Consider the following 15,371-nt stretch of genomic DNA (forward strand, 5'->3'; position numbering starts at 1 on the left):
CCTGCACGTTGTGTACATGTACCCTAGAACTTAAAGTATAAAAAAAAAAAAAAGAAAATAGAAAGGAAACGTTTGAGCTGTAGCAATGTACATAAAGCATGAATCAATTTGCTCTTGAAACATTATATTAAAAAGCAATTGACAGAAGATAATATGTATAACCTTGAAATACCCAGAATACTGAAATACTAGAATAAGCTACATTGAATCTCAGAATTTTAGAACTTCAAACAAATCAGAGATAATTTGAAATCATGCTTTCACTTAGTATTAAGAAAAAGAAACTAATTCCTAAAACTAAGTACTTTATTCACTGTTTCATAGCTAGTCAATCTAATTTCAGAATCTTTTAATAAGATGATTTCCTTAACAATGCAGATACAATTTTTTAAAAAACATTCTTGAAAATAAACTGTTACATACCAAAAAAAAATTGTATATATATATATGGAGAAACATAAACTCATACGTTGCTGCTGGAATGATAAACTAATATAACATCTATGAAGACAATTTTGCAATATCAATATTCATAATGTATACATTGGACTCAGCAACTCCTCTTTAAGATTGTATCATATGCGTATTTTTGCATATGTGCATTACCATATCTATACAAGACTAACTAGCAACAGCAAAAGACTTCCAATAACCTAACTAGCCATCAGTAAAAGGAAACAGGCTAAATAAAATATGGAACTTCCATAAAATAGAATACTACATAGCCATATATTTTTAATTTAAAAAATAAAGTTCAGAACAGTGAACTTAGAGAGCTGCTGTTTGCAAAAATACTGAGCAAGAATAAAGATATACATATTTGCTTAATACACAGTAAACTTCTCTGACAGAATAAACACAAAGCTGGAAGCACAGATTGCCTGTGCAAGAGGGATTAGCAAACCTTGGGGAAGGATTGAGAGTGAGGGTTTCCTCTGTATATTTTTTTGTGTCTTTTGAATTTTAAACCACATTAATATATTGCTTATTTAAATAAATAAATAATACATTTTTAAAAGAGGATAGTAGGAAGATAAGTGCAATCAGGGAGTATAGGCAACTCTTTTGAGGAGTTGTTTTGCAAAGCTGGGCAAAGTCCATCTTTTCCTTAGCTATGTGACCCGAGCAAGTTAGTAAATGTTCTGAAACTCCATTTTCTCCTTGTTAGAATTGAGATAGTAATACCTGCCACAGAGAATTATCTTGAAAATAAGGTAAGAAGATATGTGTCAGATACTTAGCACAGGAATAGCACATAGTAAGCACCAGTGAATGCTTAGTAGTAGTAGTATAATTCCTAAGAGTCCATGGAACTCTAGGTTCAAAATCCAGTATCTTCTGGGACCATCAGATGGCATCAGACTCAAGCAGGTGCTCCTCTAGCTGACAGCTCTAAAACACAAGGAAGATCTTTGTTTTCCTTATTCCCTAGTCCCTTCCCCCGCAAAATTCTGACAATTCCGCATTTCCTCTTGTTTCACAATTGCCATGTGGATTCCAAGTGGCTATCCCTGGGTGTAGGCATAAAGGACTTGAAACTCAATGCTGTTTCCACATAGGGCCGGACAGATAGGGTATGGAGTTGTTTTGGCGTCCAAGGAAATCTATCAGTTTCCCAAGCTTTCCCCTCTCCATTCATATTTTCCTTCAGAAAGAATAAGGCATGCCTAGGTGGGAAAGATACTGCAGGTAAGTGACAAGAAGGGGAAATTACAGGGTAAGGAGATCAATCAAATGGTGATGGAGGGTAGGAGTGAACAAAAAGAACTCTGGAGCAAACCAGGATTAGTGACATCTGTGGTTCCTAGACACACCACACTTACAGGAATTTGTCTGTCTAGCCCGAATATTATGACTTTCAGAGAACATTTTTCTGTGTCCCTGACATAAAGCCTACCTGGGAGTTTCCCCTGAGATAAGAAACTTTCAGGACATCTTAAGGTCTACTGCTTCTTCCTGTGCTGCCCATCAAGATAAGTTTTCCACCCAACTTTATCATGATGAGCTGTGTGATTTCATGTCAGTTGCTCTGTAAAATTAGATTTGACTGTTACATTATTTTTAAGATGCCTTCCAGGCTTAAAGTATTATGATGCATGGGTGTAACTGTACTGAGGAAATCAAAGAATTTCTCAGATCATCTTCCGTGAGGGCTTCAGCTTCCATAAAGTTGGGAGATACAGGAATTATTATTCCTATTTTATGAATAAAGGACATTTGTGGGAGGGAAACAGGCCAGAGTTCTTTCTCTCCAAAGGCCTATTTTACCATCTGTGAAATTTGAGAGATGGATGGGCGTGGAGCTGCAAGTCAGCCCCAGGATGAAAGAAAGGCAAATCTGCACAAGAACTGCCCACTCTTACCCCATCCTCACTGCACCCTGCTCCCAACAGCCGCCAGGCAAGAAAAAATCCAGAACAGCAGTTCCAGGGAATCCGTTGCCAGCACTGGAAAGTACCTGCTGTTTCCGGGAATATGAAGGTTTCTCTTTCCTAGAATAGCAACCTTCCAAGTTAAGTCCCTCCCATCAACCAGTGATGTGTACAAGGTTGCACTGTCAGTAGTGGGAGTGGGCAGGGAGGATTAAGATTGAGCACGATGGAGGATTTATTTATTCATTTATTCAATGGACTTTTTATTTATTCTCCACTATGAATTAGGCCCTCGGCCAGGTAGCAGATACAAAGCTTTATAAGATATATGGCTTTCCGCCCAGGTGTTTATGGTCTAGTGGAAGGTCGAAAAAGCTGGGAAGGTGAAGATAGAACTTTAAAAGTGCTGTGAAAGATGTAACCGCACAGTGATAGAAGCACGTGGAAAGGGCTCTTTGCCTAGACTGACGACGTAAGGAAGGCTTCCTGGGAGACCTGAAAACTGAGTTAAGTCTTGAATTTGAAAATCAGGGGCGAGTCGAGCAGAAAATGGGCAAGAAAACACCATATGCAAAGGCACAAAGGTATTGGGGAGGGCAAGAAGTTTGTTGTAGAGCTGAATGCAACAGGAAAAGCTGAGACAGGTGGGCTGGAACACTGTGTGCCCTGAAAAGGATCTCTGCAGTAGGGCTCAAGAGCACCTGAAGGAATTTTCAGAAATGCCATCATCGTATGTGACATACAATTTAGAAAAATGACTTTGTGAAGAATGGGTGGAAGAGGGAAGCTAATGGCAGAGAAACCGCTCTGGTGATGGGATTATCTTAAGTCTGTGAGTGAACACTGTAACAATGGGACCGGAGAGAAGAGAATAGATTCAGAATTATTTAGAGCTAAAAGCAGCAGAGCTTTTCTCAATCTGATTATGGATTAGGGTTTATGGACCCAAGATGCAATATAATTTATTGGGTCAGGGTGTGGACTCTAGGGTCAGGCCTGTGTTCAAACTCCAAGTCCACCACTACGACCGCCTTGGTAAAGTCATTTAACCCCTGTGAGCTTCAGTTTCCTCGTCTGTAAAACGGGGGTAATAACCAACCTCATAGGGTTGGGGATAACGATTAAAAACGATAATACATTAAAAACACTCAGCACAGTTCCTACTCACATCAAAACTCTATCAATGGTAGCTGTTACCAATGTCGTTATTAATACCGTTAATCAGGGAACTGTTCTCTCTCCCTCCATACCCTAGCTTCTTCAAAATAGCAGACACTGGTAGGAACAGGGAAGGATATAGAAAGGCAATCTCATCAATATTTATGTCATTTTTTGTTAATTTCTATCTCAAAAAACAAACGACTGATGGGACAGGCAGCAAAATAGTAACTATGGTTATCTCCGGGAAGTGACACAATGGGTACTTTTACTTTTCTTCTTTGTACTTTTTTATATTGTCTAAATTTTCTATATGAATGTATACAGTTCATGTAAGAAGGAAAATATTTTAAAATATATTTATTATGCCACAAAATACTCCTCATCACCAGGCAAAGCTCTAGTCACCAAGGAATTAAGTTTCCTGGACACAGACAGCCCCCACCCAACCCCACCCCACCCCTCCATCCCACCAAAAGCACACAGGGTTTAAATCTCCATCGTGCCTGCAACTCAGGAACAACTATCTGGCTGCACAGCTCTGGGAAACTCAAAGCAGGAATAGCTCTGGGTCCTGGAGACACCCCTGAGAAGACGGCCCAGTATCCCTGGGGCCTCAGTCCATCAGCCGCTGCTGCACCAGGCGGGAATAGAAGTCCTGCCCCTCTTGGAGCTGGGCAAGCTTCTGCAGCTCGCCCTCCTGGAGCACCAGGATCTGGTGGGCGCTCTGAACTGTCTGCAGCCTGTGAGCGATCACCAGCACCGTGCGATCCCCACGGGAATTCCAGTCCTGCAGCTGAAGGGGTGATCACAGTGGGCACCACATCCACCTGGGCACCATCTCTTAGGACTTAGGGTAAAGAAGGTGTGAGATAAAAGAAGGTAGGAAAGGGCAGTAGATAAAGGCCTGGACTGCCCTTCTCGCCTGGCTGCACTGCCACAGCTGGAGGAACGGGAGCCCAGGAGGAATCGGGGCCGCCTTCACACCACCAGATTCCATTCCCCAACCCCAAGAAGGCACAGACTCTTTCCACTAGTAGGTCCTTCGTCCTCCCTCTGCCCAATTCTGCACAGGCTGATCCTCCCAGCGTGCCCGCTCCCAGGCCCCACTGCCCCCTGCCCCTCTCACGGTACTCACGGCCTGCTCGCACTGCACATCCAGGGCACTAGTGGCCTCATCCAGGATGAGGACTCGTGGGTCTCGCACAAGGGCCCGGGCAATGGCCAGACGTTGTTTCTGTCCCGCAGCCAGCTGGCTCCCCTTCTCCCCTACATCTGAGGAAATCAGAGAAATTCCCTTCCTCAGATACAAGTGACAGAGACAACATACAAGGAGGGACAAGTGCATAGCAGGTACTTCCAGTAGGACCTCGGGAGGTGGGAGGAGGGCCATGGGATGGAAACCCGACGAGGCTGCCCGTGGAGGAAGCACCACTGCTGCATTGCTTTCTGCAAACAAAGGCTCTTGAGCAAGATGGAGGCTGAAGAATTCAGGGTGCGCAGAAGGAGACATAGGAATGGAGGAAAGGGCAGAGGAACAGCAAACATCAAGTTACAGGGACACGACTCTCACCACTAAGAGTAAGCCTGATTTTCTCTTTTTTACTGAAGGAGCAGGCTTACAATTTGTAGAAGATACCTGTGTATATTCCATGCTCCATTTCCTGGATGAAGTCATCTGCGTGGGCAGCCTGGGCAGCCGCCATCACCTTATCATCTTCGCAGCTCTGCAGCCCATAAGCAATGTTGTTCCTCACAGAACCGGAGAACAGCACAGGCTCCTGCCCAACTGAAACCACCTGTGCAGAGGAGACAGGGGCAGAGGACTATGTATAAACCCCCAAGGCAGGGGCCCTCTTGTCCTCCCCACCTACCTCCCTCAGAATGAACAGCTGGTGCGTCTTCCCGTGGATCTCCCATCCTCTCTCTGTACATGTTCCCTTCTCCTGTCCCCTGTCTTCTCCCTCCTCACCCACCTGGCTGTGCAGGTAGCAGTGTTCATACTGGGAGACGGGCTTTCCATCCAGCAGCACCTGTCCCGCGGTGGGCTGGTACAGATTCTGCAGCAGGGCAGCCACTGTGCTCTTCCCAGACCCATTGGGTCCCACCAGCGCCGTCACCTCACCAGGACGTAGGGTGAACGTCAGCCCCTAGAAAACCAGAAAAGAGTTAAGGGCCTGCCCCTTCTCCCTCAAAATCCCTCTATTTCTCTTCCTAGGAGAAGCAAGACCAGTTTCTCAGAGGCAAATGAACTACAGGCTGTGATGTCCAATTATGCATTAGCAGCAGAGAGCAAGGGTCCAGGTTTCCTCCCTCTTTCAGGCACCTTGAGCACAGGCCTGTCAGGGCGATTGGGATATGCAAAGGAGACGTCTTGGAATTTCACAACCCCCTGCAGAGTGGTGGGGGCCAGTGTGCCAGGTGAGGGCAGATTTGGCTGTCGGTCCATGTAGGAGAAAACCTTGTCCGCAGCTCCCACGTTGCTGAGCATATCCCCATATATGTATACCAGGGTCTGGAAAACAGGAATGGGAGAGCCAGCTAATCAAACACACTTCCACCAGAGACCACCCTCCCAACTCTTCACACACTCCACTCACAACTGTACTGCTCCTCCTCCATATTCAAAAGAGATTCTCCACCTTTAAATGTACAATTTGGATGGAATTTAAAAGCGACACCAATACCCCAGTGTTCCAATTTGCAATGTAAAGGATATACAGTCCATTCTCCTGCCATTCAGCATTGCCTCTAGCCCCAGATCTTTTCAGTTACTGCTTCCTATTACTTGGGCCCGGTTCTGTCTTGCTTGATTAGACGGGAACTCCTTAAATGCAGGCACTGTGTCCAACTCACCTGTGTAGCTATCAGAGTGCCTAGCGCAGTTCTCTACACAAAAAAGATGTTTATCAAGTGTCTAGGAAAATGTTTAAATAAAGCCCTGGATGAAGTCGCTGTTTTTGAGAACTGTAAATGTAGGAAGAGACCTAAATGCTCACTCTGCCTTTCCTCATCAATGATAGGCTGCTCCCTTTTGCAGCCCTATTTCTGTCATGGATCTAGGTACTGCTCATCGGTGGCTGATGTTGCCACAAATAGAGAACCAGACATTGTGTGACTCTTGGAGGAAGAAAGCATCACCACCTAAAAAGCACTGTTGCTGGAAAAAGACAAAAAAAAAAAAAAACCCTCAATCTCACAAGCTTCTAGGTGTATCTATCAATAGACAGGAAATGCAGAGGCAGAAGAGCATATAATACCACAGGGATTCAGTCAACAAAATCCAGACCCTAAGAAACTCCACAGGACAAACAACCTATTTCTTCAGCAAATAAACTGTGCAAGGGAAACTTTTAGAAAGACACATGGATTGATGGATGGATGGATGGATAGATAGATGGAGATTAGATAGATAGATAGATAGATAGATAGATAGATAGATAGATAGACTTAGATAGATATAGATAGATAGACTTAGATAGAGATAGACAGATAGACACTTAGATAGATAGATAGACTTAGATAGACTTAGAGAGATAAATAGACAGATAGACAGAGATAGATAGATAGATAGATAGATAGATAGATAGATAGATAGATAGATAGACTTAGATAGACTTAGATAGATAGATAGACTTAGACTTAGATAGAGATAGATAGACTTAGATAGATAGACAGATAGAGATAGATGGACTTAGATAGATGGATAGACAGATAGATAGACTTAGATAGATAGACTTAGACAGATAGATAGATAGATAGATAGATAGATAGATAGATAGATAACTTAGGTAGGTAGATAGACTTAGACAGACACATAGATAGATAGATAGACTTAAAAGATGTATCAACCAATCACAATATGTGGCTGTTTGGGGATCCTGATTCAAGCAAAGTACAATAAACACACTCATACACATATATTACATGGATAGCACAAGTGGAAATTTGACGACTGAATGTATTTGATAAATTTTAAGAACTATTGTTAATTTTTTGGTGTGATAATGGCTTTGTTGTTATATACTTTTAAAGATGTTTATATTTTTAAGAAACATACCAAAATATTTACAGATGAAACGATATAGTATCTTGGATTTACTTCAGAATAATATGGGTGGGGGAAGTGGCTGGGGATACAGATCAAACAAGATTGGGCATGAGCTGATCATTGTTAAAGCACAGGATGTATACATGTGAATTTGTAAAAGTATGTTGTCTCATTTTTGGCATAGGTTTAAAATTCTCCATAGCAAAATTACTTGGGGGTTTTGGTTTTGTATTGTATTGTTAAAAGGAACAAATAAAGCCCAAGGCCCAGAAGGCCACAAAGAAAAAGAAAGGGAAAAAAGGAGAGCAGGCTTGGCTTCTCACTCACGTGCACATAGCTCCCCACGCTCTCCTGGTAGATCATAAAGGAAAGCAGGCTGCCCTGGGTGAGCTCCCCATCCTGCATCTGCTGCAGCCCACAGCTCAGCATCAGCACCTGCACCCCCAAGTGCAGCACCTGGGAGAGGAGAAGAAAGAGATGGGGCTGGGAATCTTCCCATTCTTTCCCCCTCTCTGCCTCTATGAGACTGACCTGCAAAGGCCCCCAGAACCAGCTGTAGTTTCACTTTCCCTTTCCCTCCCCTTTTCCTGGGCTCCTTTCACAACCACTCTGCTATCTTACCCTCCTTACGAGTAGGTACAAGGCACGTTCCAGGTCTCTCCGCCAATACAGCTGCCGGCATTGTTCAAGGGCCTCTTTATAGCGACAGACTTCATGCTCCTCAGCCCCAAAACTGCGAACGGTCTGCAACCCTCCAACAGCCTCCCGCACCACCTGCCCTGCCCTGGCCACTGCATCCTGGATCTCCCGAAGCACTGCCTGGAAAAGAGGGTCAGCAAACACCGGGGCTGATGTGGCAGAGACAGCAGGCCCCCACATCTTATTCCAGCCTATGCGATGCTCCCTAGTCTACCTAAAAATACCAAACTGTTTCTTTCCTTCTTCCTTACTGTTCTTTCCAGAAGGAGTAAGAGTGAAGGAGCGAGGGAACAAAATATTATCGAGCTCTCAGTGTTAGGTAGTATAGAAGATACATGCAATTTTTTTTAACCTTCATTTGAGGTAATTCTCCCATCCCCAGTGTCTGAATCAGGAAGGAAGCATAGTTTTCCCAAGGAGCCACAGATAGTTAAGAAAGGTGGAGATGTAATTCCAAATGGATCAGAGGCCTCAGCGTAAGAGCTAACACTATAAAACTCCTAGGAAAATGTAGGAGAAGAGCCTCATGCCACTAGATCTGGCAATGATTTCTTGGACATGACACCAAAAGCACAGACAACAAAAAATAGATAAATCAGACTTCATCAGAATCTAAAACGCTTGTGCATCAAAGAACTCTATCGACAGAGTGAAAAAGCAACCATAAATGCAAGAACATATTTGTGAATCATATATCTGATAAATTAATATGCAAAACATTTAGTGAACTCCCATAACTCAAAAAAAAAAAAAAACAAAAAATGGGCAAAGAACTTACATTCTTTCAAAAAAGATACATAAATGGCTAAAAAACACACGAAAAGATGCTCAACATTTACTAATCATTAGGGAAATGCAAATCAAAACCACAATGAGATAATCCTAATCACCTAATCACCACCATTAGGATGGCTATCAGAAAAAAAAAAAGACAACAAAAAGTAGTAAGTGTTGATGAGGATGTGGAGAAATTGGAAACCTTATGCACCGCTGGTGGGAATTTAAAATTGTTGCCTCCGCTATGGAAAACTGTGTGGTGATTTGATACAGTCTGGCTGTGTCCCTACCCAAATCTCATCTTGAATTCCCATGTGTCGTGGGAGGGACTGGGTAGGAGGTAATTCAATCATGGGAGCAAGTCTTTCCCATGCTGTTCTTGTGATAATGAATAAGTCTCACGAGATATGGTGGTGTTAAGAAGGGGAGTTCCCCTGCACAAGCTCTCTTTTCTCTTTGCTGCCATGTGAAATGTGTCTTTCACCTTCCGCCATGATTGTGAGGTCTTCTCAGCCACGCGGAACTGTAAGTCCAATAAATCTCTTTCTTTTGTAAATTGCCCAATCTTGGGTGTGTCTTTATCAGCAGCGTAAAAATGGACTAATACATGGTTCCTCAAAAATTTTTAAATAGAATTACCATATGATCCAGCAACTCCACTTCTAAGTATATACCCAAAAGAACCAAAAGCAGGGTATCAAACCAGTATTTGTACACTCATGTCCACAGCAGCATAATTCACAATAGCCAAAAGGTGGAAAAAACGCAAATGTCCATTGACAGATGGATAATCAAAATGTGACATATGCACACAACAGAATATTATGCAGCTTTAAAAGGGAGGAAATTCTAATGCATGCTACAATAGGGATGAGGCCTGAAGACATTATGCTAAGTAAAATAAGCCAGTCACAAAAAGACAAATACTGTATGGTTCCAGTTACGTATAGTATCTGGAGTCATCAAATTCACAGAGACAGAAGGTACAATGGAGTTTGCCAGGGGCCAGGGGTTGGGGGTAGTAGGCAGTTACTGTTTAGTGGGTACAAAGTTTCATTTTAGGAAGATGAAAAAAGTTCTGGAGATGGATGGTGACAATGGTTGCCCAATAACAATGTGGGTTTCCTAAATGTCACTGCACTGTACACTTCAAATGGTTAAAATGGTAAATTTTATATTATGTATGTTTTACCACAATATAAGAGAAAAAGAGAAGGTGGAGCTGACATTCAGACTCAAGACTTCCTGATGACGCCTCCTTTCCCTGTGCTTCATCCAGACTTCTGCTGATTTTAAAGGAAAAATCTCCCTGCCTAAAAGCCTCCAAGAAATCATTTTTAATCTTTGCAGTGGGGGCGGGGGATGTACAGACTCCTTTAAGAAGCTAATGAAAAGTTATCTCCTATCATCTCCCCTCCCTATTCCCTCCCCCACACCCTCACACACACTTTTACATTTTTGTTTACAGTTCTGGAGAATCATGAACCTTCTGAACTCAAATATCCATTGTTGGATGGCTGGATAAGCAAAATGTAGTATACAATATACCTTCTCCTCTAAGGGCTGAGAAGAGAACATCTCTCTCTAGGAGATCCTCTAGCCACAAATGTGGAAGCCTCCTCACCTGTCAGTTTTATTCTCCCTTTGGGGTTCCCTTACATGCACACTCACCTGATGGCGGGTGTTGTATACCTTCTCGGCTGCTATTGTGAAGGGCACGTCCAGCAGAGAAAGGAGGGTGAGTCGAGGCGATATGCTGAGCATGAAGCCATACAGCCCCACCACTTTCACCAGGCTTCGCAAGAGCACATTGGCATTTAAAGGAAGCCAGTTACTCATCAGGGTGGTATCCGAGCTCAGCCGCGAGTTCAGCTCCCCTAAGAAGGACAGAGCAGGTGAGGAAAGAGGAAACCATGTGTACTGCAGGGCCCCCAGAAACTCCCTCCTAACCGTTCCCTCTGACACAGCCCCCTCCTCTGAACATCCTCATTCACTTGCAGAGGGACAGTGGAGGCTGCTTCTCCCCCTGTCCCAAATGAGAGAAAAGCATCCCCAGGTCCTGGCATACGGGTAAAAGCAGGAGAGGCTGTGGATGGAAGATCACTGAGGGGCAAGGGATGTCCATGGGAATCCCAGACCTGGACTCCAGGTCCCACCTGTCTTAGCCTCCTGGAAGAAACCGAGGTCCTGGCGCAGGAGGGAGGAGAAAAGCTGCTCCCGGATCCGCAAGTTGATTCTAGACATGGTGTAGGTGAAGCAGCCTCCTCGGCAGCCTGCAGACAGTGAGCTGCGGGGTAGGAGATGAGAGGGGAGGGAGATGAAGAGAAGGAGGAAGCCAGCGGGTGAAACAGAGGAGCAAGCCAGGAGTGCAGAGAAGCACAAAGTCGGGGAAAAGCATGCCAGGAGAGGCAAAAGAGAAAGAAATGAGAGACAAACACACAGAGAGACAAGAGGCAAGGAATACACAGAGGAAGAAGAAAGGGGAGACGTGGTGAGCTAGATGTGAGAACAAAATCATAACATGTACAAATTCACAAGTATTTATGGAGTGCACTCTGTACTAGACACAATAGAAGGCTACAATAGAAGGGAAAAGATATTGTGAAAACAAGTATCCCAGTGCTTGTTTCTGTCCTGGCCTCCCTCAGGCTTGTCCCTCTGTGCGTCTCCTCTGCCTTCGTCTCCTTCCTGCCCCATACCCAAAGCCCTTCTCTGTCACCATAGATACTTCATCATGGGAACTGCAGTAATAAACTCCCTGCCCCCACCATTCTCTGCAGCCCGAGTCATGTGGTTCCCATCTTTCATCCTTCAGGTTGGAGAATTCCTCTTAGACCAACTACATGTCTACAGTAAAACTTAGAGGAAAAAATATAAAAGCATAAAAGCAGGTATTTTACAACATATATGTTTCTAACACAAATTTAGTTACCATATTGAAGAGGCATTTGGAATAGTCAGACATGATATAATGAGGGTTTGGACTTTAATGAAAGGGATGCATTCTGAGAAATGTGTCATTAGTTTCATCGTTGTGTGAGCATCGTGGAATGTACTTACACAAACCTAGATGTCATAGCCTACTGCACACCTAGGCCATGTACTTTAGCCTATTCCTCCTAGACTACAAATCTGTACAACATATGACTGCACCTAACACTGTGGGTGACTGTAGCACAGAAGTAAGTATTTGTGTATCTAAACATAGAAAAGATACAGTAAAAATATAGTATTATAATCTTGTGGGTCCACCATCTTATATGTGGCCCATCATTGACCTAAACATCATTATGCAGAACATCATTATGCAGTGCATGACTGTAGTTTCAGCAGAAAGCAGCCAGGATGGAATGAAGGCACAATGAAGAAATGGCTTTTGAGGGTATTCTAAATTAAGTATGACCATAAAAATAGAGACAATCAGGCCGGCTGGGATTTGGGTAAGGTGAGTGCGCACCTCCTTAAACTTTGCATCCCAGGTGCCTCACTCACCTCATCCCAGTCCAAGCCTTATCAAACAGTTTGTTTGTGTGAGTATGTCTAGAAAGAGAAGGGAAAGCAAGTGAAGGGAAAAGAGTAATGATTCTGGAAAGAAAGGTGATAAGCCTCAGAGTAAGATCTTCAGGGACTGGCAAGGTAAGTTGGGAAAGAAGAGTGAGAGGGAGAAGCATGCCCATCCTGAGGAGAGAGTGACCCTGGAAAGATACTTTGGAAACAGACTTAGCAGTAGGAGGCAGAAAGAAATGGAATTTCATGGGCCTAGGAATGTTGAGAGACAACTGAGAGACATTCCATCTGAGACTTCAATTCCTTTTGTACTACCTTCACTCATAACTTGTACCTATAATAAGATCAGAGAAACTTTGAAGATATTGGATGAATATGAATGAAGGAAGAAATGAATGGATACATGAAACAGAATGGTGACTACATTCGCCATATTTTAGTTTGAGTATTTTTGTGCTTTGCGCCTGAAAGGGCCTAGAAATAGAGTTAGGGAAGTGAAGACCCCTGTAAAGATCTGGGGCTAGCAAATGGACCCAGCTGCCCATCACCCACCTGCCAAAGGAGAAGAGGCACATGAAGAAGATGGCACTGGCAAAGGCATGGGGGTCAAAATCACCTCCCAGGATGTCAATCACACGACCAGAATAGTGAGGGATTAATGTCTCACCTGAGAGAGGCATGAAAAATAACACATGAATGCACTGGTGCCCAGGCCCTATTTCCACCTCCAACTCACAACGTCCTCTCCTGACTCACCTAAGACAGCAAGGACAAGGAAGAAGAAGGCGGCAACGAGGAGAGGCAGGTCCGGCCTGGAGAGCTCCAGCAGCCTCCACATCAAGACTTTGTTGTTCACCTGGTCCTGCTCCTTCTCCTGGGCTCCAGGAGGGCTCAGAACAGCCCACAGTGACCAGCTGAGCCCTGCGGCCCCGTACCCCACCAGCAGCCAGCTCCAAGAGGCTGAAGCGACTCTGGCTGGGGGAGCACGTGAGGCCCCCGCGACCAGGGCTCTCAGGGAGACAGTCAGGGGGGTGGCCAGACAGAGTGGGGGCAGCAGTGTCCCCACAAATCCCAGCAGCCCTCTTAGCTTTAGCAGCCCCCACAGCCCTCCCAGCCGCAGGGTCCCCTCCAGCCATAGTCCTGGCAGCCCTTGAGGAAGCAAAGTCCCCAGAGGGCCCTGAAGCAGCCACAGTAAAGCCGCGTCCACCAGCAGCAGGAAGGTCCAGGGTCTCAGGTCAGGGAGCGGCATGGCTCTGTCAAGGATAGGAGATGAGTAACTATGGGGGTGGAGTCCCAGTCCTTGTCCCTGCCCTCCTACCCGCCTGGCTTCGCCCAATCCGTCCATCGGCTTCTCATTTTATCCTATTCGACCCTGAGAGCTCTCCTGAGTAACCGGTGCTCATCTGTACACCCCTCCTACAACAGACAGCTTTCGGCCTGCCTGGGGAGCTGGAAGCATGACCATCAGGAGCCTCGTGCTTAAAAAAAAAAAAAAAAAAAATTCCCCAGACCCCCCACCCCCACCCCCGCCTGCGGCAGCGAGCTAAGCGGTTCGGGCTCCGCTCCCTCCCATCGCCGGGTGCAGAGGGACTGGGAAGCTGGAGCGTAGACTGGGTAGTCACTTGGGCTGCGTCCCTGTTGGCGCTCCAGGTTCCCCTCCGCACCAACTCACCAGCCGCGCCGGGGAGACTGCAACTCCGGGGTCTTCTGCTTCAGCGCTGAGGTCCGCTCCGCCTCTCCCAACTTCGCTACCCGCTCTGGTCAGCCAGCTACGCTCAGCCAGGGGCTGGCGTCAGGGCTCGAGCAGCTTTCGCTTTCGCTTCCGCAGCCAAGGCCTTCATTCTGGGCTGGGCCGCCGGGAGGGGGCGCGCGAGACCCGCAGACAGCGGAACGGGAGGCCGAACTCTGGTTCGCAAGGCACAGGCCTCAATGAGTCTCACTCACCCTTAGTGGTGGTTACTCTGGGATATAAAACTGCAAAAATGTTTCTGTATCATTAAGTAAAATACAGTTGTCTCAAGGACAACTTTATCTGTCGTCCTTGCTTTGTAATTGAAGAATGCTTTGTAATTGGAGAATCATTAAATTTTCTCAAAGTTACTGCTTCAAGCTCTGAACTTACTGTTAAGAAGTGCCCTCTTGCGGTGGCTCACGCCTGTAATCACAGCACTTTGGGAGGCCGAGGTGGGCGGATCACCTAAGGTCAGGAGTTCGAGACCAGCCTGGCCAACATGGTGAAACCCTGTCTCTACTAAAAATACAAAAATTAGCCAGGGCGTGGTGGCAGACGCCTGTAATCCCAGCTACTCGGGAGGCTGAGGCAGGAGAATCACTTGAACTCAGGAGACAGAGGATTCAGTGAGCCGAGATCAGGTCATTGCACTCCAGCCTAGGTGACAAGAGTGAGACTTTGTCTACAAAAAAAAAAAAAAAGTGCCCTGTTCCATGCAAGCTCCAGTTTTAGGCGAGCGAAAAAATATGCAGGGCTCTCCTAAATAGAAGTTTCCAACCAATCTCACCAGGCCAAAGGGGATTTTCACGTACAGATTTTGAATTTAGGAGGCCCTGACCTCTTCATCCGTCCTTCTCTTTATCCGTCCTTCTCAGCAGAGCACCTTGAGCTGGTGCGTGCTCAGATGCCTCTAAGCCTGTATTCCAAATTATGCTGGGTGCACCTTCAGCCTATGAGGGAAGTGCGCGGTACTGGGCTTTGGTTCTTGTTCTATTTTCACACTGTTTAGAACAGTAATCGGGTTTCTAAATATCCTTCCTGACCCAGAGCCTACCTATGCAACAGAAAGATTCGT

General features: G+C 45.2%; 1 protein-coding gene across 3 annotated transcripts; it reads right to left on the bottom strand.

The window, feature by feature from the left end:
- Positions 1–712: 712 nt before the first annotated feature.
- Positions 713–14,796, bottom strand: TAP2 (transporter 2, ATP binding cassette subfamily B member). Of its 3 annotated transcripts, XM_010368737.2 has the most exons (13): positions 14,687–14,742; positions 14,237–14,538; positions 13,321–13,817; positions 13,117–13,231; positions 11,214–11,344; positions 10,729–10,934; positions 8,203–8,400; positions 7,909–8,037; positions 5,857–6,045; positions 5,507–5,680; positions 5,170–5,329; positions 4,669–4,805; positions 713–4,326 (listed from the first exon to the last, which is right to left on the bottom strand). In XM_010368737.2, exons 3-13 carry the CDS (start codon positions 13,811–13,813, stop codon positions 4,147–4,149), a joined length of 2,112 nt encoding a protein of 703 aa, XP_010367039.2. In that variant the 5' UTR covers positions 13,814–13,817; positions 14,237–14,538; positions 14,687–14,742; the 3' UTR covers positions 713–4,146. The 3 variants fall into 3 exon arrangements, with proteins under 3 accessions (XP_010367039.2, XP_030784572.1, XP_030784573.1); XM_030928712.1 differs by having other exon boundaries at positions 14,237–14,794; XM_030928713.1 differs by having other exon boundaries at positions 4,239–4,380; positions 14,237–14,796.
- Positions 14,797–15,371: the final 575 nt, after the last annotated feature.

Source organism: Rhinopithecus roxellana, chromosome 4 (genome assembly GCF_007565055.1).
Source record: "Rhinopithecus roxellana isolate Shanxi Qingling chromosome 4, ASM756505v1, whole genome shotgun sequence".
Classification (NCBI taxonomy): domain Eukaryota; kingdom Metazoa; phylum Chordata; class Mammalia; order Primates; family Cercopithecidae; genus Rhinopithecus; species Rhinopithecus roxellana.

Coding starts and splice junctions, on each gene's coding strand:
- TAP2 (XM_030928712.1), bottom strand. CDS start 13,813: ATGCCGCTCCCTGACCTGAGACCCTGGACCTTCCTGCTGCTGGTGGAC. Junction 6,046..7,908: donor GCGTGGGGAGCTATGTGCAC/GTGAGTGAGAAG, acceptor CCTGTTTTCCAG/ACCCTGGTATACATATATGG. Junction 4,806..5,169: donor GGAGCATGGAATATACACAG/GTATCTTCTACA, acceptor TGATTTCCTCAG/ATGTAGGGGAGAAGGGGAGC.